The sequence below is a fragment of the Serinus canaria genome, chromosome 11, assembly GCF_022539315.1.
Source record: "Serinus canaria isolate serCan28SL12 chromosome 11, serCan2020, whole genome shotgun sequence".
In the NCBI taxonomy this organism is placed as follows: Eukaryota; Metazoa; Chordata; class Aves; order Passeriformes; family Fringillidae; genus Serinus; species Serinus canaria.
The window spans coordinates 18,613,958-18,639,125 of NC_066325.1; the positions used below are offsets into that span (position 1 = coordinate 18,613,958).

At 58.2% G+C, this 25,168-nt stretch overlaps 1 protein-coding gene across 3 annotated transcripts; it reads right to left on the bottom strand.

Moving 5' to 3' along the window:
* Positions 1-1,568: 1,568 nt before the first annotated feature.
* KIAA0513 (KIAA0513 ortholog) lies at positions 1,569-24,876 on the bottom strand. 3 transcript variants are annotated; one of them, XM_009090774.4, is made up of 12 exons: positions 24,234-24,876; positions 11,712-12,216; positions 10,970-11,069; positions 10,481-10,554; positions 10,296-10,366; positions 9,612-9,819; positions 9,163-9,203; positions 8,325-8,403; positions 7,783-7,860; positions 3,852-3,932; positions 3,498-3,592; positions 1,569-3,395 (listed from the first exon to the last, which is right to left on the bottom strand). In XM_009090774.4, the coding sequence occupies exons 2-12, from the start codon at positions 12,071-12,073 to the stop codon at positions 3,346-3,348; spliced, it is 1,239 nt and encodes a 412-aa protein (XP_009089022.1). In that variant the 5' UTR covers positions 12,074-12,216; positions 24,234-24,876; the 3' UTR covers positions 1,569-3,345. The 3 variants fall into 3 exon arrangements, with proteins under 3 accessions (XP_009089022.1, XP_050835017.1, XP_050835018.1); XM_050979060.1 differs by lacking the exon at positions 24,234-24,876 and adding an exon at positions 23,265-23,423; XM_050979061.1 differs by lacking the exon at positions 24,234-24,876 and adding an exon at positions 21,483-21,595.
* Positions 24,877-25,168: the final 292 nt, after the last annotated feature.

Genomic DNA, 25,168 nt, shown 5'->3' on the forward strand with positions numbered 1-25,168 from the left:
TTTTACAACCAAACCCATCTTGAATCCCCTCTGTTATGAATACTTATCACTCCCAGACACTGCCACAATGGAAAGATTTTTAACAGCTTTAATAGAGATGCAATAAAACCCCCAGAGCCCGGCGAGCAGCCGTCCTTTGATCCCTCCCGAGGGAGGGAGAGGGGCTGCGAGCTGCTGGCTGTGCTCAGCCTTGAAGGAGCAGAGCTGCAGCAGCCTCTCGGCTGACCCTGGCTTTAATGGATGGGTGGAATCACCCCGGAGCTGGATCAGCTTTCCTAAAGCTGCTGCCTGGTGTAATTAACACCGGGCGGGGAAGGGGGACAGGCTGTGCCTGTGACATCCAGTACCTTCTCCAGGGCTCCTCCTGCAGTCTCCAACAGCCCTGGCCCACCTGCAGGGATTTAAACCGAGGCTGCTTCCAGCTGCATTAATGACCCTCCTGGGTGTGGTGACACCACTTTTTAACTTTTTCACAGTACTGACTAAATTGGCTCAATGGCCACCACCTGATGAGCAGGGCAGGGACACTGTCCCTTGGCACTTCCCAAGCAGGGCAGGGACACGGTCCCTTGGCTCTTCCTGGAGCTCAGGAGATCTCCCAGCTCCAGGGTAACTGGTCATGGATCTCACACCCTCCCAGGCTGGGATTAAGCAGCCCCAAATCTCATCCCCACTTCCTAAAGTGCTCCTGCAGCCTCACAAAACAATTCTAAGCACACAGCGAGAAAAACCAGGAAAAGGGAAATACCAGGGGGCACTTACTGCAAAGGGCACCTGGAGCTGGGCAAATACCTCAGGAATAAGCCCCTCCCTTCCTATACACACACACTTATCAGGCACAGCCGGGTGATAAGGAATTCAGCAGGTGGAGGGAACAAAACTGATCCCAGGCTCTTTGTTTTCCCCAGCTGAGCAGTCCACACCCAGGGAAAACACCAGGGAAAACATCCAAGCTTTGGGGCTGGTGGGTTTCCCTCCTGCATGGGGGGGATTTCAATAAAAACAAGGAGCAGGGAAAGCTCCTTCCTCAGAGAAATGTGGCTACCAAGAGAGATGTTGGGCTAGCAAGAGAGAAACCAGTCGTGCAGGACAAGGAACAGGCTCAGCTTGGCCACACAGAGACCTGAGGGGACGTGGACTCTGAATCCTGGGTGGAATGTGACATTCCCAGCCTGCTAACCTGAGGGAACTCTTTTCTTTTAATAAGATAATACTGAGTAATTGATTTTTAAATACACTGAAATCAAATGTCCCGAGGCCAGAGCAGGATCCCAGCTCTGCCATCAGCTCCGAGGCCGCTGGCAGAGATGGAAAGCACAAGGGAAAAGAAAATAAAAATGAAATCTCCTTCAAGTGCCTCTCTGGCTCCGGGGCAAATGTGAATATCTCTGTGAAAGGTACAACAATTTTTCTCTATTAAAAAATAGATTATCAAAAGGGAGAAGCCGGTGGAGGCACCAGGGACCAGTGAGGTCGAACAATGTGGAGAAAATCTATCTGCTTAAAAAACACAACAACAATTGAGAGAAAAGATTCATTTCTAAGATAATTTATTCCAATCTCTCTCTCACACACATCCCATCCTTCACACAGCCCCAGTCAAGGAGGGTTTATGGCTATTTTTTATTGGATTTTAATTGTTTTTATAGAAAAATACACATGCAAATAATATATATACTTCAGCACTGAACATTTCTTTTCATGTTGGAAAAAAAAAAAAAAATAAAGAAATGAAGGAGGATTTGGGAAAGACCTGAGTGGAGACAGAGACAGGGATGGGATGCTCCAGGATGCTGAGCTGCTCATGGTGCAGCACATTTTATCCAGCAGGAAGGAGTTTTTTGGGATGAGCCCCTGACCCCAACAAAAACCCTTCTCCAGTGACTCTGCCCAGGTTTGGGAATGGCCAAGGGAAAACTGGTGCTGGATTTGTCCTTCCTACGAGACCCAGCACGGATCCCATCCCAAATAGCAAGGGAAGCCCAGCTTAGGTAAAAGCATCACTTTGATGCTTGGAAATGACACCAGAAGCCAAGAGCTACATGGAAAAATTATCCTTTTATGCTATTTCCTATGGGAATACAGCAGCACAGGGAAAATGGATTGATTGAAACCTGGACTCGTGTTTCAGGATGATTTTCTTGGGGTGAGACTGTTGGACCCTTGGCTGTGCAGGGCTGGGGGTTTCTGCCCCTGTGGGCTGCTCCTTGCAGAGAGGAGCAGCGATGTCCCCATGTCCCCAGAGATGTCCCTGTGTCCCCAGAGATGTCCCTGTGTCCCCAGCCTCTCTGCAAACACCGTGCCAAGGTCCAAGGGATAAAACAGAGCTGCTGCTCCTGGAGCAGAACAGGAGGTGTCCTTTGGACAGGGCTGTTTCAGGTTTGATGGATGAGCAGCTGGAGCAAAGGAGGGGGCAGAGAGGAGCAGCCTGGGGAAGGAGGACATTAATCTACTGCCACAGGATGCCAGGAGGCTTTGGGAAATGTCACAATCCAGCAGCACCCCGACACTGACAGGGCAGCAGGGACAGGGATGAGGTTTTGTCATCTCCTCCCAAGCCAAGCAGAGCTCCTCTGCCTCTGCCTGCAATCCTGCCCAAGGCCATGGCTTTTTTCCTACTGATCCAGGCTAATGCTATGGAGCAAACTGCTGTCCCTTTGCCCAGAGGTACAAACCCACACAGGCAGCACAGTGAAGGTTTCCCAAGGGAAGGATTTCCCTCCAGCTCCCAGAGAGGGTGGCAGCAGCACTCTGCCAGCCCCACCTCTGCCCCCAGCGAGGCCCCACCCTGGCCACGTCCTCAGGCAGTGGTGACACCTGGAGACAGCACAGAACCTGACTGAGTGGTGGCTGGGTGCAGCCCCAGCTCCTGGCTGTGGTCCCTGCCATCACCTCCTGCATCCCCGGTGCAGCTCCAGCATCAGCGAGGGGACTCCAGCAAGGAAAGGCAGCCCTGGATCCCTCTGGATTTACCACCAGAGACTCCACCATGGGGGGGCTGCAGACACAGCACCTGGGGGCTGCACAGCCACGCTCTTCCTGCTTTCCCTTGTGTTCTGTCTTGCTTTTTAACCAAATTCACTTTCGGGGCTGTCTACTCCGACAGTAGAGGCGGGAGGGTCTGGCGAGGGCGGGCGGGGGCTGTTTGGCTCCTATGTCTACAGGCTGCCCTGGGGCAGCTCTAGAGTTTGATGGACGATCATGCAGGTTTTATTGCAGCTCGTGTGTGTGTGGTTTGGTTTGTAGGTAGCCCAGCTGCAGTGTCAGGTAGCCCCGGGGGTGGGCTCCTCTCCTCTCTCCTCCCCACCCGTGTCCGGCTGCCGTCTCTCCGCCTCTGCCCAGCGGCTACTCCGTGGCCATCTGCTCGATGTGGTCACTGAGCAGCTTGTATTGCTCTGGGAAGGAGAGAGAGAAGGGCTCAGCGAGGCTCCTGAACCATCCCATCCCCACTCCATCCCCCCACAAAGGGGCTGCACAGCCCCCAAGCTCTCCCCTACCTTCGTCCAAGTTGCCGATGGTCGCCTGCTTCTTCAGGAAGTCACTGCAGAGCTTCTTGTTGAGGCCAAAGGCCAGCATGTTGTGGATGAAGGTGCTGAGGGAGGACAGAGATGCTCTGGGTGAGAGAATGGCCAGGCTGCCCTTTCTTGCCCCCACCCTCCTCTCCCTCTCCACAGCCCCTTGCAGCAGGCACTGGGATGATGCTCAGCTCGGTCCCTTGGGGTATTTAACAGAAGGGGCAGGAGCAGGTCCCAGGGAGAAGCATCAAAGATGCTCTGCACCATCAGGGATGTCCCCAGAGGGGGAACAGCTGGGAGGTGTCCCCAGGGGGGTGGTGCCCGTGCCCTGCTCACCCCAGCTGCCCGAAGGTGATGTTCTCGTTGAAGCGCAGGCTGTCGTCACGCTCCTCCTGCGTCATGTGGCACCACTTCTCCCTGCAAGGAACAAGCCAGTCTGGCACCACTCTGTCACCACTGTCACCTCAGGACCCCCTGCCTGCTTCCTCCCACCCTGGGCCACGTTTCTGGAGGGCAGGAAGGCACCCAGAGCCCCTGGGTGTGGTGCTGGGTGTTGGATGAGCTCACAACATGGATCCAGCTGCAGAGCTCTTGCCCTGGAGCAATGCAAGAGATGCCCCAAGGAAAAACCTTATTCAGCCTTGGCTTTGCCTGGAAAGGCCCTGATTAAGAGCTAAAAATAGCATGGATCCCTCCAGCACAGAGCTCACCTTCAGCACCACTATGGGCACAAGGAGGAAGCCAGGGATGGCCATCCCAGCAGGGCTCTGCTGAAGCCCCCCAGCCTGGGAGGGTGACAGGGGGACACCAGGCAGCTGTCCCTCATCTGCAGCAAGGCTCCAAGTCCCCAAATCCCGAGCAAGGTGCTCCCCAAACGTACCTCCCCCTCGGACAGGGCGGGAGCTCCCACACCCCTCCCCGCGGGCCAAAATGCCAGCGGTGCCCTGAGGGTGCCCTGGCTCCACTCGGGCTCCCTGCAGCTGCAGCAGCACCTTCAGGGGTGGAGGGGTTTAAGCTCTGGGTGTTGGCAACCAGCTCTAGGCAGGGGCAGTGTCCCCACCCCGGGAATAAAGCCTGTGCCACAGGGGTGTCACTCGGGGTGGTGGCAGCAGGGCTCGGTGCATGCATGCCAGGGAAACTCCAGCTCCAGGGTGAAGCCAGCCCCTTCCCAAGAACCAGGTGAGGTTACAGCCAAGGATAAGAGGAGGAGAAGCGAGGAAAAACAGGGATAGGCAGAAGAAAAATGGAGGAGAAGGAAGAGGAGAACACCAGGAGAAGAAGGGATGCTTGTAGCTGGCCAGAATACCAAGCAGGAGGGGAGAGCTGGGGGGAAACTGGGATAGAGGGGATGGCACCTGAAATTCAGAGAGGCTGGCACAGCCCCAGGATGGCTGGAACTGGAAGAGAATGGGTGCTCAGCCAGGCTGGGCCCCCCCAAAAGGAGCCAGTCCCCACGAAATCACCCCAGCCCAAATGTGCAAAGCTGCTGAGCTGAGCCTGCAGCCATCAGCTCATTGTTTACAGGGCTCTGGAAATGCACACAACATGTTTCAGGGGATTTTTGGTTTTTTTTTAAAGAAAAGAAGGTGTAATTTCTCTCAGATAAAGCTTAGGATAGCAAATAAAACCCACAGCCAAATGTAGAGGCTGAAAGGAGAGGGGAAGAATCAAATTAAGGGGCTTTGAAATCTGGAAGCAAAACTTCACAGACCCCACTGGCTCACTTACAGAAGAGGCATGTTTGTAACTCTTTTTTTCCTGCCTTTTTATGATTTGGAGGGAGGAAGAAGGGAGAAAAAACATTATCAAAGTGCCTCCCCAAAAAATCTGGCCACGTTTCTGGCTTATTACTGGAGAGTAACATGCCTGGGAAGGGAGAAAACCCACATGTGGCTCCACTCAAAGCCTTTGATCTTCACCAGCAGGACAGGCACAGGGGTGAGGAACCCCCTGGGCTGTGGGGTTGTATTTTGGGGTATCCCAGGGAAGACTTGCTGTGCCTGGAAGTGCTGAGAATTCTTCACCAACTCTCTCCTCTTCCAGCAGCAGCGTTTGCCCCTACACAGCAAACCCCAGCAGTGATACCTACACCATCCCTCAGCCATGACATTCCTCAGCCACACAGAAAATTCACTGTCAGCCTTCCAAAATTCCTCATCTTCTTGCTAATGCCATCACCTGGAGGGATTTGCCCCCAGATCTCACACTCCAAGAGAGCAGTGACTGTTCCCAGCTCGTGGCCCCAAGGACACGCTCCCAATTGTGACATGCAGCCCTCCCCGTTTGCAATTTTAATTTTGTTAAGGGAGGGCAGCAGAAAAGTGCATTAAAAATGGAAAAGGACCAGCTTTTCCAGCTGGCAAAGGATCCCCAGCACCTCTAAGTGGCAGCAGAAGCCAGGAGCGAGCAGGACGGGCAGGAGAGGGGGATGCTTTCTGCACAAAGAGACTCAGTTCATGCCCAAAACCTGCCCAGAGGGATGTTCCCAGCGAAATATCACAGCTTGAAACCATTCAGGCTCCTTTTTAAGAGCCACATGAAAGAGGAGCCAGTGTAAACCCCTCAGGCCCTGGAGAGGGTGATGCTCCTGCTCAAACCTCCTGCAGCTCCTCCTCCATGGAGAAAGGGCCTGGCAGAGCCCCCCAAAACACATCCCCCATGTCCCCAGGGCAGGATCTGGAGCTGAAGGGAGCACCAGCCTGTGGGCACTAAGGAAGGACAGGGACAGACACACCTCTTCTCCTCTTCCTCCCCAGTGTTCCCTCTGGAGCGGCGGCAGAAACGGGGCCCACAAAAGTGGCGCGTGAAAAGGTCATGCAAGACAGAGGGATGGAGGGGAACGGAGAGAGGAAGAGATGGAAGAAGGTTGTTAGAGGCAGAGAGAGAGGAAAGAGAGAGAAAAAGAGGAGTTTAGTTCTGATTCCTTCCCCCCCTCCCCTGCCCTCCCCACCCAGAGGAGGAAAATCCTCCCCAGGTCTCGCAAAGGACAAAGCCCGGCCACCCCAGAGATGTCCTGGTCACCCCATCACAGAGGTGGCCTCAGCCCCATCCTCATGGATCTTCTGGGCATCTGCCATGGCCAAGGGCAGACCTGGAATTCCAAACCCAGCCCCAGGCACGTCCTCCCTGCAGGGATTTCAATCCTCAGCCAGGCATCCCAGCTCACTGTCAGGATTCTGCATCCTCTCCAAAGGACTCGGGGGGGTCATCACCACCTCCCAACCCCCTGAGACACTCAGGATTCTCCAGGCTCCAGCCCCCAAAGCTCCTTTGTCAGCCAGGCTTGCTCCTGCAGCCGAGGCAGGCTCAGCCATCAGATTAATTGGGAGAGGCACTGGGAGCAGGGAGCAGCTGCCGGTGGCGTCTGTCCTTGTGAGGCACTCGCTGCTGCTAATTTGGGGCTTAATCAAGGCAAAGGCAGTTATGGCTCCACTGCTGCTCTGTAGGCTCTTCCCATGCTTGCTTGGGAGAAAAAAAGGAAAGCAATAAAGGGGAAGACAGGGATTGATCCTAGAGCTGAGCCTGGCACAGCGTCCCAGGGTGTGAGCCAGGGCTGCTGCGCTCAGCTCGGGGTTTGGGGGGACACAGAGGGGGCTGGCAGAGCTCGGAAATGGGGAAAAGGGGCAGCTCGAGGGCTCCAAGGAGAGCTCAGAGCTTCAGGCACTGCACAGAGAGCGGGAGGGGCTGGCTGGGAGGGGGAAACTGCTGCCAGGAGAGGAGGGAGAGGCTGGAGCCCTCACACAGCTCCGGGTGCAGCAAGAGATGGGCACAAGCTTAGTGAGTGTCTCACCCACTTCTGCACCCCCCAACACAAGCAGCCCCTTCCCTGGCAGGTTTATCCCAGTTTTGGGGGCTGGAAGTGCCACCATCCCCAGCTTCTCTCCTTGCTGGCTGCTCCTGGGGACAGCTGGGACATCCCTTCCATCCAGTACACCTCCCTGGTGGCTGCACCAAGCACCTCCCAGACCCGCTGGCAAACTCAGCACCAGCAGCCTGAGCCCTGGCTGGGATTTCTGGGCACGTCTCTAGGGTTTGGGTCCCCCAAAAATGCTGCACAAGGAGCAAGAAACCCTTCCTGCTGCCACAGCCCTGCCAGGCTGCAGATCTCACCAGCACACCCCGCTGCCCAGTGCTCCCGGCAGGATTCCACTGGGATGGAAAGCAGAGCATCTCCCCAGGGCTGGACGAGCTCAGGGCTGTTGGGAGGAGCTCCCTGGGGGACTGGAGGGGACACAGAGTCTCCTTTTCCCACAGGGACGTGTCCTACCTGGTGGTGGGGGACCTCTTCCTGCGCTCGCAGTGCACGGCGTCGAAGAAGGCGGCGTTCCAGAAGCGGAGGTTGTGCCTGCAGGAGGGAGCGAATGTTGGGAGAGGCTAATTGGGATTTATAATTAGGTAGCACAGAGTGCCCAGAGCAGCTGTTGATGCCCCCGGGTCCCTGGAAGTAGCCAAGACCAGATTGGACAGGGCTTGGAGTAACCTGGGATAGTGGAAGATGTCTCTGCCATGGCAGGGGTGGGGTGGGATGGGATGGGATGGGATTTAAGGTCCCTTCCAACCCAAACCACTCCAGGATTCCTCAATCTCACCCAGCCTGTCCCTGAGTCCTCCCAAGGGTCAGGGTGGGCCAAGCAAACCTGGCAGATTTCTGGAGCAGCCCTTTGGTGGCTGCAAACGCACTCTCATTAGCACAAGGGACGTGCCAAAGCCAAGGCCAGCTCTGTTAGGGACACTTGTGAACATCTGGGGACATGTGGCCAGCAGGACAAACCCTCCCCAGGCAGGAGCCAGCTCGCCCCAGGGCTTTACCAGATCGGCTGCTGCTTGAGGTGCATGTACAGGTAAATCTTCTCCCCTTTCTTCTCCTCCTCTGGGCTCTGCAGGGACACTGTGGGGACACACAGTCACACACCAGCCCCTGGGGGACCCCCAGCTTCCCAGCCACCTGTGGATTTTGTGCCCCCTCCCAGTCTGGAGGCTGAGCAGCTGGGATGGAGTGCACACCAAACACATCCACAGCAACGGGAGGAGGTGTCGCCCTGATTTTGTAAAACTTTGTAAAGCCTTCTGATGTTTATATTCTTTCAACAAACTTTCTCACACACAATTCTGTAAATAACCTATGTTTTGCATTCTTTCATGGAGGTGGAGAGAATTGATGGACCCTTGGTCTGTCCAGTGGCATTGGAGAGGTGGCACTGTCACCCTCCAATCCACTGTCACCTTTGGAAAACTATAAATGTTGGAGTCAGAAAATAAAGGTCCTCTTTTTTTGTTCCCCTCGAGAGCAGCAGTGTCTGTGTCATCATTTCGTGCCTCATCTCAACAAGGAGGAGCTCTGAGTGCCCCTGGAGGGCAGGGGTCAGCCCTGATGAAGGCAGGGATGTCCCAGGAGGATCCTGGAGGGAATGGGTGGCTGCTCTGGGAGCACACAGAGGAGCTGGGGCAGACTGGTGCACCACCAAAGCTCAAGGCAGTGGGTGCCCAAACCTCTGAGCCTGTGACACTGAGGACAAGATCCTCACAGGACGAGAGTTGTGGTTGGAATTTCAAACCCAACCCCAAGGAATTCCAGCATTTCCACCCCTCTCTCCTTCCCCAGGGGTGCCTTGGCCATGCCTGTTTCACCAGTGCTGGCTGCACTCACCTGTCTTCTTCAGCTTCTCCTTTGGTTTGTCTTCACCTTCTCTGTGGCACAAGAAATCAACATCAGCTCCAAAAATCCTCTTCCCCCAACAGCCCATGGTCCCCTGGCAGAGGGAACCTCATTTGAGAGACCCCCTGACCCCATGCCACTGTCCCCAGGGCCAGAAAGGTGACAAAGAGACGGTGAAACAGTGACACCCCTCCCCTCAGACCCAGCACAGAGATGATGCAGGAGATCACCAGCTTGGAACCACATAACTCCGTGGCTGTCTCAGTTTTGAGACAAATCAGGAGGAATTAGGACAAGGCCAAGGGAAACAGGCCTCCCAGACCACGAGGTGACAGTGACTAAAGCACGGGACCAGGCTCTCGTGGCCATGGCAGCCCCATGGTGGCCACACACCCCTGGCTCGGTCACGGCATGGTGCCAGCCAAGGGAGCGGTACCCACTCGCTCTTTTTGCTGCCAGGACCCTTCAGTTTGGTCTCCAGGCCCCCGAAGAAGCCCTTGACGTTCTCTGTCCTGGCTGAGGTGTTTTTCAGCAGCCTCTCTGCAATGTCCTTCTTCTCAGCCAGCCAGGTGTTCGCCGACTTCAGGTACGAGTCGATGCTGCCCGTGGGCTTCTCCTTGGCCTCCAGGGGCAGGGCCTGAGGTTTCCCTGGGGAAAATGTGCCAGGAGCTCAGTGGGCCCACGGCCCTGAGTGCTGCCAGCTCTGGGGACCTGCCTCCAGCTCCACGAGGCACCACCAGGAGATGGAAACACCCCAGATCCCATCCCAGTTCCCAGAAGTTTTTATTTTTATCCTCCCCGCTCCCATTTTGGATAGAAAATCCAGCCCCCCGTGGAGGAGCAGCTGTTGCACACCAAACAATAAACCAGGGTGCTTCTGGGCTGGGGGGTTCACATCCCACCCTGGGGGCTGGGGTCACCTAGGGGTTGTCACACAAATATTCCTGGATGGAAGTGAGCACAAAGCAGCATCACCAGCCCAGCAGGAGTTCTGCCAGGTTTGCATGGATTCTGGGCTCTTTTCCACCTGAGACACCCCTCCAACACCTTTCCCATGCACAGGACACATTTCACAGCAGCCCCCAGCACCAGCAGAGCCTCCCCAGGGGGGCAGGCTCCCTTACCTATGTAGTAATAGGTGAAACACATGGTCATGAGGTTCTTGGCAGGGCTGAAATCGTCCATCTGGTGACACCTGGCACAGAGGGAGAGCTCGGTGAGGACACCCCGTGATGGGAGCCCAACAGAGCTCTGCCCTCAGGGCTTTTTGGGGGTTCCCACCAAGCCCCAGAGGGCCCCCAGCACTTACTCAAAGAGCACGAGGGCGAAGGACTGCATCAGGCGGTAGAAGGTCTGCTCTGAGACACACTTGGAGTTGCAGCGCTGCAGGGACAGAGCCCAGGGTTCAGCACAGCAGCAGCAACAGCCTCAGCCCCCCAGGACCCCCACCACGGGCAGGGAAAAAGAGCACTCATGGCTGGGACTCCCCTCAGAGGCAGCGTTGTGCCTGTCTGGGTTTGGGTTTTTTTTCTTTTTAGGGAACAGGATGTGTCTGAGTGCTGGTGGGATTTAATTTTAAATAAAACGAGAGAATTCCCTCCCACGTTGCACCAAGGGTGTATTTAACTGCTCAAAATGCATTTATTCGCTCCTGTATCTCCCTCTGCTGTGGTTCCTCGCTTTCCTTGAGTTCCTGCCTTCCAAAAATACTTCTCTGGGATAAAACTCAATGCCCCTGGCCCGAGGCTGTTGCAGAGCCCACACAGGACCCCGGCTGCCTCCCCAGCTCTGCCCTTACCTGGGCGCTCACGTATCTGGCGAACCACTCCCTGCCCTTCCCGTCCTCGCTGCTGCACAGCTCCCCAAACCTGGCCTTCTCCTCTTGGTCCAAATCCTCTCTGCAACAGGGAAAAATTAAAAAACATCATTAAAGCCAAGGATGTGACCTGCACCCTCCGCTTGGCATCAGCATCCTGGTGCTGGAGGAAGGCAGAGGAAGAGGAGCAGAGGAGCATCCATTTTGTCATCCCTGCCCTTGTGCTGCTCTTTTCTCCCTCCCTGGTGGGAGGGAAAGCAAAGGCAGAGGGAGAAGGGAAGAGCCAAGGACAGTGTGAGCAGAAACTGAGCTCCAGAGACAGGCAGGGAGCCCCAGAGCAAAACCAAGCCCTGTTGCTGCTCCTCACGCTCCATTTGCTGCATCCAGCCTGACACGGAGCCACAGAGTCCCGGAGAGCTGGGGGATGCAGGGCTGGGGGCACAGCCAGGGGCTGCCACAGGGTCCCTGGGCACATGTGAGCCACTGGCACTTCCCTGAGCATCAGTGCGGAGAGGAGATGGGGACAGTGAGCCCCTGGCATGGGAATGGGGACAGAGAAGGGAGGGAAGCCGGGGGTGGAAGATGCGGCCAGGAGAGGAGCGCAAGGCAAAAGCCACATCCCCATCAGCACCGTGCAGGGGAAGGACAAACTGCTGCTCCTGGGGTGGGACAGCAGCCAGATCCAGCCCCATCCCGTGGGATATCCCTGGCCCTGCTCGCTCACCCCCCAGTGAAGATCTTCTCCACGTAGCCCCGGATGAACTCCCGGCGCTCGGCCGCGGCCTCGTCCCGCGGCGCCGACTCCGTGCTCTGGCTGGAGGAGAAGGACTCGTTGGAGGAGGAGCGGCGGGGGCCGCCCCAGTGCTGGGGAGAGTCCCCCATGTCATTCTCGCTGTCTGCTGACTCGGTGGCATCGCTCTCCTCGGCGGCCACGTCCCCTGTGTCCCCCGGGTGGCCGCTGCCATCCCCCGGGTGGCCGTTGTCGCTGGGGGCAGCAGGAGGAGCAGGCTCTGAGGGGTCACAGACGGGCGTTTCACTGTCAAAGTCAATGAGGTTCCCTACAGGTACATCCAGAGGGGCCTCCATGGCTCTCCCAGGGGATGTGGCAGTGTTGGGGACACTCTCTCCTCGTCCTTTTGTCCTTCACAGGGGCGTTGAGGCCATGGCTGGCAGGATGCTGGCTAAGGCAGGCAGGATCTCCTGGGGGGACACAGGTCACCACAGGACATCTGAAAGACACAAGGAGCACAGAAGTGAGGACAGGACCCCGGGGAGCCACCACCATGGAGCTTGGGCAAGGCCACCACCCACGATGTCCCCAGAATGGCTGTCCACAATGCAGGGACAGACAGAGCTGGCTCCTCTCCAGCAGCCACGTGAATCAGCAATCCCATGGGATGCTCGCATGCTGTCAGCACTGCTCGAGAGGGTTTTCCATCCTTCAGCCCAGAAAAGGGACAGCAGAGCCTCAGCTCCATATGTCACATTTGGGATGTGACATCTCGTGGCCTGATGGGCAAAACTGGGCTGGCAGGAGCCAGCAGCTGGCAGGACACTGGTGGCTCTCCAGGGCAGCCCTGACCTCCTCCTGTCCCTGGCCTCTCTCTGCTCACGGCTCTGTCTGACCCCGTTGGGAAATGGGATCATCTCCAGGGTGGAGCATCCTGGAGTTTAACACATCCACTGAGCTGGGAATGGAAAGGGAATGCTGGACACCACAGGAACTGGAATGGGATGAGGATGCAGAGCTCTGGACTACAGTGAAGGGGTTTGGCACCCCAGATAGCAAAAGTCCTGCAAAGGAGGTACAGAGAGCACAGGGATGGGGATGGACTGGGATGCTCCAGCACGTGCCCATCCTGGACCTGCAGCAAAGGAGGCAAAGACAGGGCCACCCTGAGGCTGCCCCTGTGTCAGAGTCACTGCTGTACTCACTGAGGGTGTTTCTGCCCCAGGAGGGGCGAATTTTAATGTCTGAAACCCAGCACACACTGCAGCATCCGGGCACAGGCGGGACAGGAGCAGGGACAGCAGCACAGGTGACAGTGACAACCCAGGGCAGCATGACAGCAACACTGCCACAGCCCCGCTGCCTTCCAGGGAACCAATCCCAGGACACAGGCAACCACACCCAGAGCAAAAATCCCCCCGAGGGCCGATGTCCAGTTCATCAGACAAACAGGAGATCAAGCTGAAACCAAATCTGACGTGTTTCACCAAGCACAGCACAGTGGGAAAACAACCCCTGGGCTGCAGGAGCAGCTGCTCTTCAGCAGCATCATCCCCATCCTCCTCCTCCCCTCCAGGGACCCTTTGGGGCACTGGACAGCGAGAGAAACACAGCTCCTTGAGTGGCTGGGACACTGTCCCCCAGGGACAGCAGGGACAGAGAGAGAGAAGTCACCTTGGGTGGCAGCACTCACAGCCACCTCTGCTGGCAGCCCTCTGTCCCAGCTTCCCTCACACTGAGCCCCTGGCACACACCTAGAGCTGGCTCCCAGCAGCTGCAGGGACACTGCTGAGCTCCAGGGGCTGGGCAGAGTTTGGCTCCAGCTGCAGGGACACTGCTGAGCTCCAGGGGCTGGGCAGAGTTTGGCTCCAGCTGCAGGGACACTGCTGAGCTCCAGGGGCTGGGCAGAGTTTGGCTCCTGGGAGAGGAGCAGCCCAAGACTGCAGCACAGCAGGGACTGGCAGTGTTCCCAAGGGGATCCAGCTGCAGCCTGGCTCTGTGCCCCTGGCAGTGTGACCCATCCCAAACCAGCCCTCCATCATCCATCCATCCATCCATCCGTCCATCCCTTCCCACTCCCACAGCAGCTGCAAAGTCCCTTTGGCACTGATGGAGAGAAGGTTCTCAGGAGAGCTCAGAGCCCCTTCCAGTACCTAAAGGGACTCCAGGAGAGCTGGAGAGGGACTTTGGATGGAGGCATGGAGTGACAGGACACAGGGAATGGCTTCCACTGCCAGAGGACAGGGATGGACGGGACATTGGGAGGGAATTCTTCCCCATCAGGGTGGTGAGGCCATGGCACATGGGATGGAGGACCTGGAGTTCAGCCCATGAGCCCCAGCTCACAGGGGGATGGGAAAGATTTAATCCCTCACTGACCAGCTCATGGTAAAGCCCTGCCCTTGATGAAGGCCACCAAAGGTGTCCCAAGGTGTTGGCAGCTGCTGGGGGTGCCCAGGCTCCCCCAAAGGTTCTCAGCACAGAGCCCAGAAGAGCTTCAAACCCAAAACCAGCTGCAAATCCAGCCCAGTCCCCACTCCCCATCCTCCTCATTGCTCCAGCAGGACAAATCCAGGGAAGGAGTAGCCAAAATTCCAAAGGAGAGCCTCAGGTCGCACAGCTGGCACCATCCACTCATGGACTCAGCACAGCTGCACATCCCAGGCACAGCCCAGGGGGGTCCCATGCCTGGCTGGGTCCAGTCTGACAGTAAATGAGGGTTCTGCAACAAAAAGAGACTTTTAGGCTGCCTGGCAGCCTTGATACAACATCATGAGCTTCAGTATCATCCTGAAATTCAGCAGATCTGGCTTTAACCACGAAACTCAACCAGACAAGTGGAGACACCAGCCCAGGAATAAAATCCATGAATGTGCTGAAGCCGTGCTGGGAATGCCACTGGAAGCCAATGGTGCCCTGAAAATTTGGAAAATGCCTGGTTTTACTAAAAGGAAATTCTGGGGTAGATGTGAATGATTCATCTACAGCTGCACATGTGTGCAAGCAGCTTTTATCCATGACCTGCCCTTGAATCCAGCATTCCTGGCTGGATCTCCCAGCATCCCTAAGCCCTGCATGGAGTTTCCCCTCCGGGCCTTTTCCAGGTGCTGAGGTCAGGTTTGCTGAGGGGCTAATTGGATCCATTGGATCCAATCCAATGGAAATGCCAGTGGAGAGCAGGATTTGGCCAAGCTGTGTCCCAGCTCTCCTCTGCTCCCAGCCTGTCCCCAGAGCTGGATGACAAACAGATAATCCCTGTTATCAGCTCGGGCCGTGGGTGACATCCCACACTGTGACACTGCTCCAACCCACACACTGCATCCTGCACGGAGACAGTGCTCCAGCCTGGAGCTGTCAGGGATGACTAAAAACTGTAATTAAAGCAAAGAAACCTCTGGCTGCCTCCTCCTGGCCTCCTCCCTGCAGTCTGGCACCCAGACACGGAGTGCAGGAGCTCTGAGAGCCCCGGGGGCACTCAGCTCCAGGAGAGGGGAAAAGCCACAACCGCTGTTCCTGCAGGGCTCGTCTTGGCAGCCCAGAGGGGACAGCTCTGCTCCTTTGGACAGAGCCAGAGCTCTGCAGAGAGCCCTGGCACCGTGTCCATGCCAAGGGCTGCCTGCACCCGTGCCAGGGGCTGCCTGCATCCCGCTGCTGTGCGGGGGCGAGGGATGCTCACGTGGGCAGCACCTGGCCCCGGCCAGGGCAGGTTTGTGCCCCGTGCTGCAGCACAGGTGATCCCAGCACATCCCACGCCTCTCTGCCAGCTGTGCCAGGGCACGAATCCTTCCCAGCCTGCAGGGAAGGGGGCAGAGCGCTGCTGCCTCCTCCCAGCCCACGTGCTGGTGCCCTGCAGAGGAGACAGCCCCGGGGACACGCTGGGAGGAATTTTTGGGACACGCACAGAGAGTCACCGCTGCTCGGGGGCTGGCAAAGCGCCACTGCCCGGTGCTGGCACTTCTCCACGCTGCGGCCCTCTCTGGAAATCCTCCCGTGTCCCATCCACCCCGGGGGCTTGCACGGGTCTGACACGGGAGTGCCACCCGCTCCCGGTGCTGGCACTGCCCGGGGACACCGCGCAGCCACGCACCCGCACCCGCTGTGCCACCGCGGGCACGGAGCCAGCCCGGCCGGGCTCTGCAGGGGCACCCTGAGTGCCTGCCAAGGAAAACTCCCTGTGCCGGCAGGGAACAGCCTGTTTCCTCCTGGGAACTGGTCAGTCTTGTTCCCTGGGTCCCTCCCCCGGGGAGAACACGCCGGCAGCAGGGTCACTGCTCCGGGCTGCAGACCCGTTGAGTGCCACATCCCCAAACGGGCCCTAAATCCGCGCTTACCCCCCTCCCAAGCACCCCACGGATTTTAAACGCACAAACCTCCTTGTCTGAACACATCCTGGCACTTTGGAGAGCCGAAATCCCCCTGGCTGGGCTGGCCCGTCCCCGCCGCAGATCCGCTCTGCTCCCGGGGCCGGGACGCGCTCCCGGTGTGATCGGGGAGGCTCCGGCCGAGCCCTGGCCGAGGCACAGCCCTGCTGCAGCCCTGCCCACAGCTCTGCGACTCCCTAAAATCATTCCCTGGATGCCAGGGGGGTACCTGAGAGCGGTGCCCAGCTGGGCTGGCACAGGCAGGGCAGAGACCGCACACACTCGGTGCATGCCAGAGCCAGCTCCCAGAGCCAGCTCCCAGAGCCAGCTCCCAGCCCATCCTGAGCCGCCACCGGGATCCCAGTCCCTGACGAGGGAGGATTTTTGGCGTGTGATATGTGTAGGTTTGGAGGATCTTTTCCCCAGAATCACCTCCTCTCCCAGCCCCAGTGCTGGGGCGCTGCTGCCTTCCAGGTGAGTCCTTCCCCTTCCCAAGCCAGGCTTTAGCACACACCGGGCACTCATAAACCATCACCCAGCCCTCAAACCGGAGCCATTTCCCGGGAATCTGAAGCCCGGCGAGCTCCCAGCTTGCCCTGCTTCCCGGAGAGCCTTTTCCTTTCCCCCCGCTGCCATCAGACACCAGATGGCAGCTCCCCATTCGCCTGGGCTTGCGAGGAGAATTAAACGTCCCTTGAATAGACCGGAGGTGCGTAAGCCGGGCTTTTGTGCGAGCAGCGGTTTCTCCTTTCACACTTCCCAGCCGCACAGCTCCCACACACCCCCTCGGCCGCGGCCACATCCCCAGGGAGCCCCAAAACGGAGCTACTTATTCTGCAATTCCCATTTTTACCTGGCAAAAAATTCCTCCCGGGGGCCGTACCAGGCTGTGTTTTGGAAATGAACCCCCCGAAAAGCACAGGCTGGGGAGGGGGAGGTGTCCCTGCCCCGACCACCCCCAACCCCCCATTCCCACGGGAAATGCTGCTGCCAGCCCCCGCGGGGCTCCGGGATGCAGCCGGGGGTGCGAACGGAGCCCGGGGACACCGGGAGCACACGGGGACCCTGCCCGGGGAGGATGGGGGAGGATGGCTGCATCCCCCGGGATGTGCTGAGCCCAAAACCAGCTGGAAAAAAAAAAGCGGGGTGTCCCCTCCCGAGCGGGATATGGGGACAGAGGACGGATTAAAGCCCAGCCGAGCGCAGGCCTGTCCCCAGGCGGGGTCACGGCGCCATCCTCATCCTCCCCCCTCCCTCCTTCCTTTACCTGCAGCCGGGAGCCTCGCAGCGCCTCGGCTCGCCGCTGCCCCGGCAGCATCCGGCCCGGGGGTGGCCGGCAGGCCGGGGAACGGGCGATGGAGGGACGCGGGGACGCTGCTGTCCCTCCTTCCTTCCCTCCTTCCCTCCCTCCGTGCGGAGCTCCGGCGCTCCCGGTGCCCACGCGCGGCTGCGCGCACAGCGCCGGCTCCGGGAAAGCGCCGAGGAAAAAGCTCCCGGTGTCACCCGGCCACGCTCCGGTGGCTCCCCAGAGCCCTTCCCGTGGCACACAGCCAGCGTTTCACCCGGGGAGGGATCCCCAGCCGGAGAGGGATCCCCAGCCTCCCCCCAAACCATCCCCTGTGCGCCCTATATTGAGAAATATTAAGAAGAATTAGGTGGGATCCCCGTCAGAGGGGAGTTCTCCAGCCCAGAGTAGCTGCACAGGCAAATATGCAAAATATTGACCAAAATGATGTGGGGTCCCCATCAAAAGGGGGACAAATCATCTTAAGTCCCTGCACGTGCAGGTAGCCAAAATATCAAGGAAAATGAGGTGGGGTTTCCATCAAAGAGGGATTCAACCAGCCTAAGTCCTGGCACATGCAGATATCCCAGAATGAGGTGGGGTCCCCATCAAAGAGGGATTCTCCAGCCCACAGCAGCCCATCCAAGCCCCTGTGCACCCTGATATCTGGGACATTCAGCAAAGTTATGCATGAGTCACATCAAAGACAAATTCTCCAGTCCCAACCAACCTGAGTCCAACCACTTGCAGATATCCCAAATATTAATTAAAATGAGGTGGGGTCCCCATTAAAGAGAGATTCTCCAGCCCAAAACAGCCTAACCACCTGCACATGCAGACATCCCAAATATGAACCAGAATAAGGTGAAACTCCCATAAAAGAGGGATTCTCCAGCCCAAAACTCCTTGTCCAAGCCCCTCTGCACCCTGACATCTGGAATATGAAACAAAACTAAGCAGGATCCCCCCCAAATGGGGATTCTTCAGCCTTTTCCTCACCTTTGGCTGGTTTTCAGGCCTCCCAGCACTCAGCCCCTGAGGACTGTGAATTATCTGCTCTGCTCCTCCCCAGCTGAGCCACTCTGGGGGAAAAGGTGTCAGGTGAGATCAGAGGTGGGAAAGCCCCAAGTGGGGAGGAGGAGCTGGGTGGGAGCAGCGCCAGGACAGGGGCAAAGCTCGGGGGAATTGCTGCCCCCTCACAGGGCACTGCTGGGCTCTGGCTTCTCCCCGAGCCTTGGGAGAAAAACTCCAGGGGTTTCCTGGCAAGAGATGGGGAACAGGGCAGGGCTGAGCCCCTGGGAGGGGGGATGTCCTGGGCCAGGCAATTTTGGGGTGCTCTCAACAAAGGGGAGTCTCTGACACAGAGAGAAGCAAACGAGCTTGGAGAGGAGGCCAGCAAGACCTCCAGCTCTGTCCTTGCCAGCCTGTGCCAGGGCCCCTCAGCCCTCCCAAAGGACCCAGGCACTGCCTGCATTAACCCAGAGGAGTTTCCCTGAGGATTGGGCTGGAAATCTCCATATCAGCACAGGATCCCTGCTTCTGCTTATCCTCCCCACCCCAGCATCACCCCAACACGAGCAGAGCCCTTTTCTGTGCATCAGAGCCTCCCCCACGGACAGGGAGACAGGAGCTGCTGCCCCAACACGCCCTGCAGGACCTGCAGTCCCACTCTGGTCCCCAGGAAGGGCAAAAAGCAGCCAGAGCCTCATCCTCCCCCTCTGGAGCAGCAAACTGTGTGATCCCAGGGACACACTGCTGGGAAATGCAGCAGCCCTGGCACAGCCTGGCCAAAGCTGAGCTCTGCTGCTCCAGGGCACCCCTGGACAGGACCCCAGAGCCTCAGCTGTGTGGTTTGCAGTGCTCTGGAGGCAGGCAGGGGTGAGGGACATGGGTGAGTCACTCCTGCCAGGGAGCATCCATCAGGAGAGCTCTAACGATGGCAATTAGTGTGAGACTGCTCATTGTCCCCTCCATCCCCACACAGCCAGATGGGATGCTGCACAGCCATCATCATCATCATCATCATCATCAGCCCACGGCTGGCCTGTGACACAGCCCTCGAGCTCAGCAGAAACCCAGGAGCATCCCTGCCTGCCTGCCCAGGGTGATTATTGTAATCAAGGCAGGCTTCAGGAATTCCAAGTGACAGGAAACCCCCCCCCAGCTCCCCAGTTCTGACAGGGCACCCTGGGGAGGGTTTTGGTGCCTCCCCCACACCAGTTCTTGGCTGGGTTTTCACGTGCATGCCTGGTCTTTGTTTATTTGGTTTTATCTGTTTTTTCTGCTCTTGACCCTGGGTTTGGAGCATGGCAGGTGGAAATCCTGGGAGTGCACACGTCCCTGGCACCTGGAGATGTTCCAGGCCAGGTTGGACAGGGCTTGCAGCAGCCTGGGATAGTGGAAGGTGCTCCTGCCTGTGACAGGGGGTGAAACTGAGTGAGCTTTAAGGCTGAGTGAGCTTTAAGGCCCCTTCCAACCCAAACCCAAAATTCCCATGGCTCTGTGAAGTTTTGTGCCTCCTCCACCTGAGCTCACAGCCCTGCCTGGGAATTCTTCACCTTAGCAAGGAGAGGAGAGGTCCCAGGAGAGGGGAGAGCATCCATGCCCTGCCTGCCACAGCAGAACCCAGGCTCAGGTTGGGTTTTTCACCCTCCAGCACCCTCAGGAGACACCCAAGACTTCCCAGGTGGAAACCTCTCCATGGTGGTGCCCCCACAAACACCCTCCTGGGAGAGTGCCCCCCTCCCAGCTCCATGCCCAGCCCAGAACCATCTCCCACAGCCCCCCTGGCACCTCCACACTGCCCTGCTCCCTCCTGGGCACCTTCCAGGGGTGCCCACAGCTGCCCTGGCAGCAGGGCCCAGCTGCAGCTGGCACAGGGACAGCTGCTGGTGACATGGGTGTCCCTCCCCGTGTTCCCATTCTGCAGACAAAGGCTCTGGGGGTGCCTGTGGCTGTCACACACCACAAGTGCCCTCTTTTCCATCCCTTGCCATCCCATCCTGCACAGCCACAGTCACATCTGCCAGGGCTGGGTGCTGAGCACAGGGTGACACCCCCACCAGGGTGACACCCCTACCAGGCACAGGGTGACACCCCCATCAGCGACAGGGTGACACCCCCACCAGGCACAGGGTGATGTCCTCACCAGGGACAGGGTGACACCCCCATCAGCACAGGGACAGGGTGACACCCCCATCAGCACAGGGTGACACCCCCACCAGGGTGACACCTCCCCAACTCAGGGGAAGCAGATTTTGTGGAAGTTCCTGAAGCATTGGGTAATTTTTTGCCTCAGAGCCCAGAGCAGCAGGGTCAGGCCCAAGGGCCAGGGGAGGAGCTGGCAGAGCCAGGAAGGAGCCAGGGCTTTGATGGCAGAGGGACCCCAGAGTCACAGAATGTCTGAGCTGGAAATGACCCCCAGGGATCATCCAGCCCTGCCCAGACCCCCAACAACCCCACCCTGTGCCTGGCAGTGTCCAAACCCTCCTGGAGCTCTGGCAGCCCCGGGGCTGTGCCCATCCCCTGGGCAGTGCCAGCACCTCTGGGGGAAGAGCTTTCCCTGAGATCCACCCTGAACCTGCCTGGCACAGCTCCGTGCCACTCAGGTCCTGTCCCTGGTCACCACAGGGGTGTCTGAGCTGCCACTGCACTGCACTTCCCAGTGATTTGGGATGTCAAATCCTGCTGTGAGGACAGAGATGACAGCTCTGATCAAAACCCCAAAGCTCCCATAAAACCCCAAAGCCCTGATGAAAACCCCAAAACTCTGAGAAAACCCCAAAGCCCTGATGAAAACCCCAAAATCCTGATGAAAACCCCAAAGCTCTGAGAAAACCCCAAAGCTCTGCTGAAAACCCCAAAGCTCTGATAAACCCCCAAAACTCTGATAAAACCCAAGCCCAGGCCCTGTAATGCCCCACCAGGGCCAGGCTGCCCCGGTGCCAAAAGAGGGGACAGCTCCTCTGGGCAGGGCTGTGCCACCAGAACCAAGGCACCTGGAGAGGGACAGGGACCAGAGGCATCAACACCAGCCAGCCACAGCTCCAGGATGAATTAATTGGCATTCTGAAGGATTTCCCCCAGCAGGAAACCACCCCAGCCCCAAAGGACACTCACCCTCCGGCGTCTCAGGGCTCAGAGATTTGGCTCAGCCTCCCAAGAGGAGGAAGGTGCCGGTTCCTGGGGCTGGTCTGAGCTCTCTGCCAGCCCAGGAGCTCCTGGCTGCTCCCTGGGCCCTCCAAGCCAGCAGCCGAGAGCAGCACAGCGGAACCGAGCGTTGCCACAGCCCGGCTGGTTGTGACACAGCTGCTGCAAACCTGAGCAAGCTGCTCTTCCAGGCTGACCCTCTGCAAATCCCTCCTAATCCAATCTTGTTTGTGGCATTAGGCTGCACCCTCCCATACTGGACACCCCTGGGGAAAATCCTGGTCTTTTCTCAGTCCTGGGTGAAGATCTGATGAAGAAGTCACCAGAGCTCCCTTCTCCTCCTGTGTGGAGGTGTTTGGGGACAGGGAGCTGCACTGCCAGCTCCACACCCCACTGGCACATCCCCTGTGTGCCACCTGGGCACGGGAATCCTCCCTCTGTGCCAGCCTGACACAGCCAGGACCTCTCCTTTGCTGGGTTCTTGTGGTTTAAAACAGAGATTTCTCCTCCTTATCCCCACCCAAGGGAAGAGCAGGAGGAGATAAACCCTGCTCTGACCTCCAGCTGCCCCCACAAATCCCAGCTGGGCTCCAGGTTAGGAAACCAGCCCCAAACCACCTTAGTTGCTGTGCTATTCCCACAGGAGGTGCCAGAGCCACGTTCCCCACCACAGCTCAGGGCTCTGCCCTCCCGAGGCCATCCCACAGAGGGATCCCAGTGAGGAGGACACCGCCCTGTGACACAGCCCAGGCTGTCACAGCCCCACACCCCTGAGCTGCTGATTGCTTCAGGGAGGAGAACGCCCTGCCCCTGTGTCCCCTGGGGCTGCTCTGGGCCAGCAGGCATCTGCCAGCTCACTGTGGCAGAGCAGAGCAGCTCAGCCAGGAGGATGGAAGTGTTAGAATTGCCCTCAGCCCCCCTGGAATCTGCAGGAAAGTCGTGACACAGAGAAGGAAATCTGTTCCAGCTTTCCTGAAAGGAAAGCCAAACCTGTTTATGAAGGGAGGCACAGGGGGAGAGGCTGGCACAGGCTGGAGCAGTGGGAACAGAGCTCCTTTCCCTCTGCTTCCCCTCCAAACAGCCTGGAAGATGGGATGGGATGGGATGGGATGGGATGGGATGGGATGGGATGCCAGTGCCAGCCACCCCAAGGTGACTATTTTTTAACACACACACCAAAATTTACCCAAACCAAGCTCTTTTTGAGCTGAGGGGTGGAACAAGGTGCCCTTTGAGGTCCCTTCTAACCCAAACCATTCCATGATTCTCTGATTTTACCCTCCCAAGCTGCTTCCCTGGCCAGGCCCCTGGGCTCTCTGGAGGTGCCTTGTGTGTTGTAATTTCCCTTCCAGCCCCAGCAGTGACTCCTGGCTCTCTGTGTGTGTAAAGCTCCACCACGTGCCGGGGAACAGCCCAGCCAGGAATTCACAAATTCCTCTCTGGAGGCAGCAATTGCCACTGCAGCCATCTGTCAGAGCAGGAGCCAGGCAGTGCAGGGACAGTCCAGGGCATGGATGTGTCACTCCGTGCCATGGATGAGCCCCCGGGGGGGAGCAGCAGAGATGCCACAATTTGGGATCTCTGCTCACTGAGGCTCGCCCTGCTCACCACCCAAAATAATGCAAAAAGTTTCCAAACTACACCAAATTTTCCAACTTTTGCCATTCTCCCCCTCTCTGCTGAAGGCCAGCCCCCGATATTCCCTCCCAGCAGCCCAAACCTGCTCCCAGAGAACCCCAAATCCCTTTTTACCTCCTGCCCCTGGGGCTGCTCCTTCCAGCGGTGCTGCCCAGCCTGGGCGGGCACAGCCTGGCGGGACAGGGACAGCGACAGCGACAGGGACACTCCCGCCGGCCCCTGCCGCTGGGCAATGATTAATTCCAGCTCCGGGTGACAAAGTGAAAGCCAAACAAGGCGAGGCCGGGATGCGCCCGCTGCTTTTCCCTGTCCCCGGGTGCCGCCCGCCGCTGGCAGCTCCCGGCGGCTCCGGCGGGACTGGAAAGACCTGTCGGTGCTCCTGCCGGGGCCACCGGGCACGGCACGGGCAGGAGGGGTGTGGCAGGGCCAGCAGGGCTGCTGTCACCGCCTCTGGGGCTGTCACCCACACCCCGAGCCTGGCCAAGGGCTGGGGACACGTTGGGTGCATCCCAAGAGGAACCCGAAAGGATTTCGGCCCCTGTGGGGCTGGGCCTGCCCGGGAGTGAACACGTTTGAGCTGTCCTTGAGCCAGGCTGGGCCTGGAGGCTCCTGACCTGTGGCTGGGACCCTGAAATGCCCGAGGAGTAACCCCAGGGATGCCCCATCCCAAATCCAGAACCTTTGGAATGCCCCGAGGCAGCAGCTCCCAGTGCCCATCTCCCAGGGCAGCACAAACAGCACAGCCAGGGCGAGAAAACAGGGAAGAAAGTGTGGGAAATGGAGCTTTACTTCTCCCTGACATTTAATAACCTTTCCTGTCCTCTGAGCCGGCAGCACGGCTGATTTCCCTCCAGGCTGGAAAAGCTTTGGAGCCTGGCAGCTGCCCCATCCCCCTCACCCTGCACCAGGAACCCCAAAAGGTTCCAAACCAGGAGGAAAAACTGCGGGATGCTGAGGTCAGGGTGGCCCTTCCAGAGCTCCCTGGGATCCCTGCTGCATTCCCAGGCTGCTGGGGGAGATCTTCCAGCACGGAAGATTCCAGGGATGCAGCAGAGCATCGGAGCCAGAGGATGAGGCACTTACCAGGCACGGGGGAGAGGCGCTGACAACTCGCAGGAGGCGAAAGGAGGAGTTAATGGTGCTGCAATTCCCGCTGCCTCCATCGTTAGGGGAGGAAAACGCATCCCAGCGGCCTCGCTCGAATGCACAAGGTAATTTGTTTCGGATTTAATGTCATCCTGCTTCCTGGAGATGGGAAAAGCCTCTGCTTGTATGGGCCGTGCCCCGGGGAAGGTGGGAGCCAAGGAGGGGATTCGAGGAGTTTTGTGGAGGGAAAAGCTCGGCTGGACCTGGGCAGGGCTGCTGCTGAGAGCACCCAAGTGAGACATCACCCCCAGGAACTGCTGGCTAAAAAACGCCTCAAATCAGCTTCCTTTGGAACATCCACGTTTTAGGAAGGGTCTCAGCCAGGTTTTCTCCTGCCCACCAAAAGCAGCATCAGCATGCCCTGCCCGGGGCAGTGGCACCACCTCACCCAGAACCAGGAGTTTGGGGGCAGGACAGCAGAGGGAGGGGGAAGCCCAGTTTTCTCTGGGATTTAATCCTCTCTTGGAGCCCTGAGCTTTGCAGGAGGAGGTCAGGATTTCCCCCAGCCTGATGTGCTTCCTCCTCGGGGCCTCTTGTTTGTGCAGGCGGCCGGGAATGTTTCCTCCTCCCGGAAAAGCCCCGGAGGGAGCAGCCAGGATGGGCACTCACAGCCCTGACTTCCCCAGCCTCCAAAACACCTCTAATTCAGGAATCAAATCCCCTCAGCTCACCCCTCCCTAAAACCTGCAGAGCTCCCCTGCACCTCCTGCTCCTGGCTTTTAATCCTGAGCCCTGCCAGGGTTGGGAATTCCAGTCCAATCTCCAGGTGCTGCTGCTGCAAGAGAGGAAAATAATCAAATACAGACCTGGGGGGGTCCCACAGCAGTGAAATCGCTGGGTTTTTCCTGCAGGGCTGGAACAAGGAAGAGATA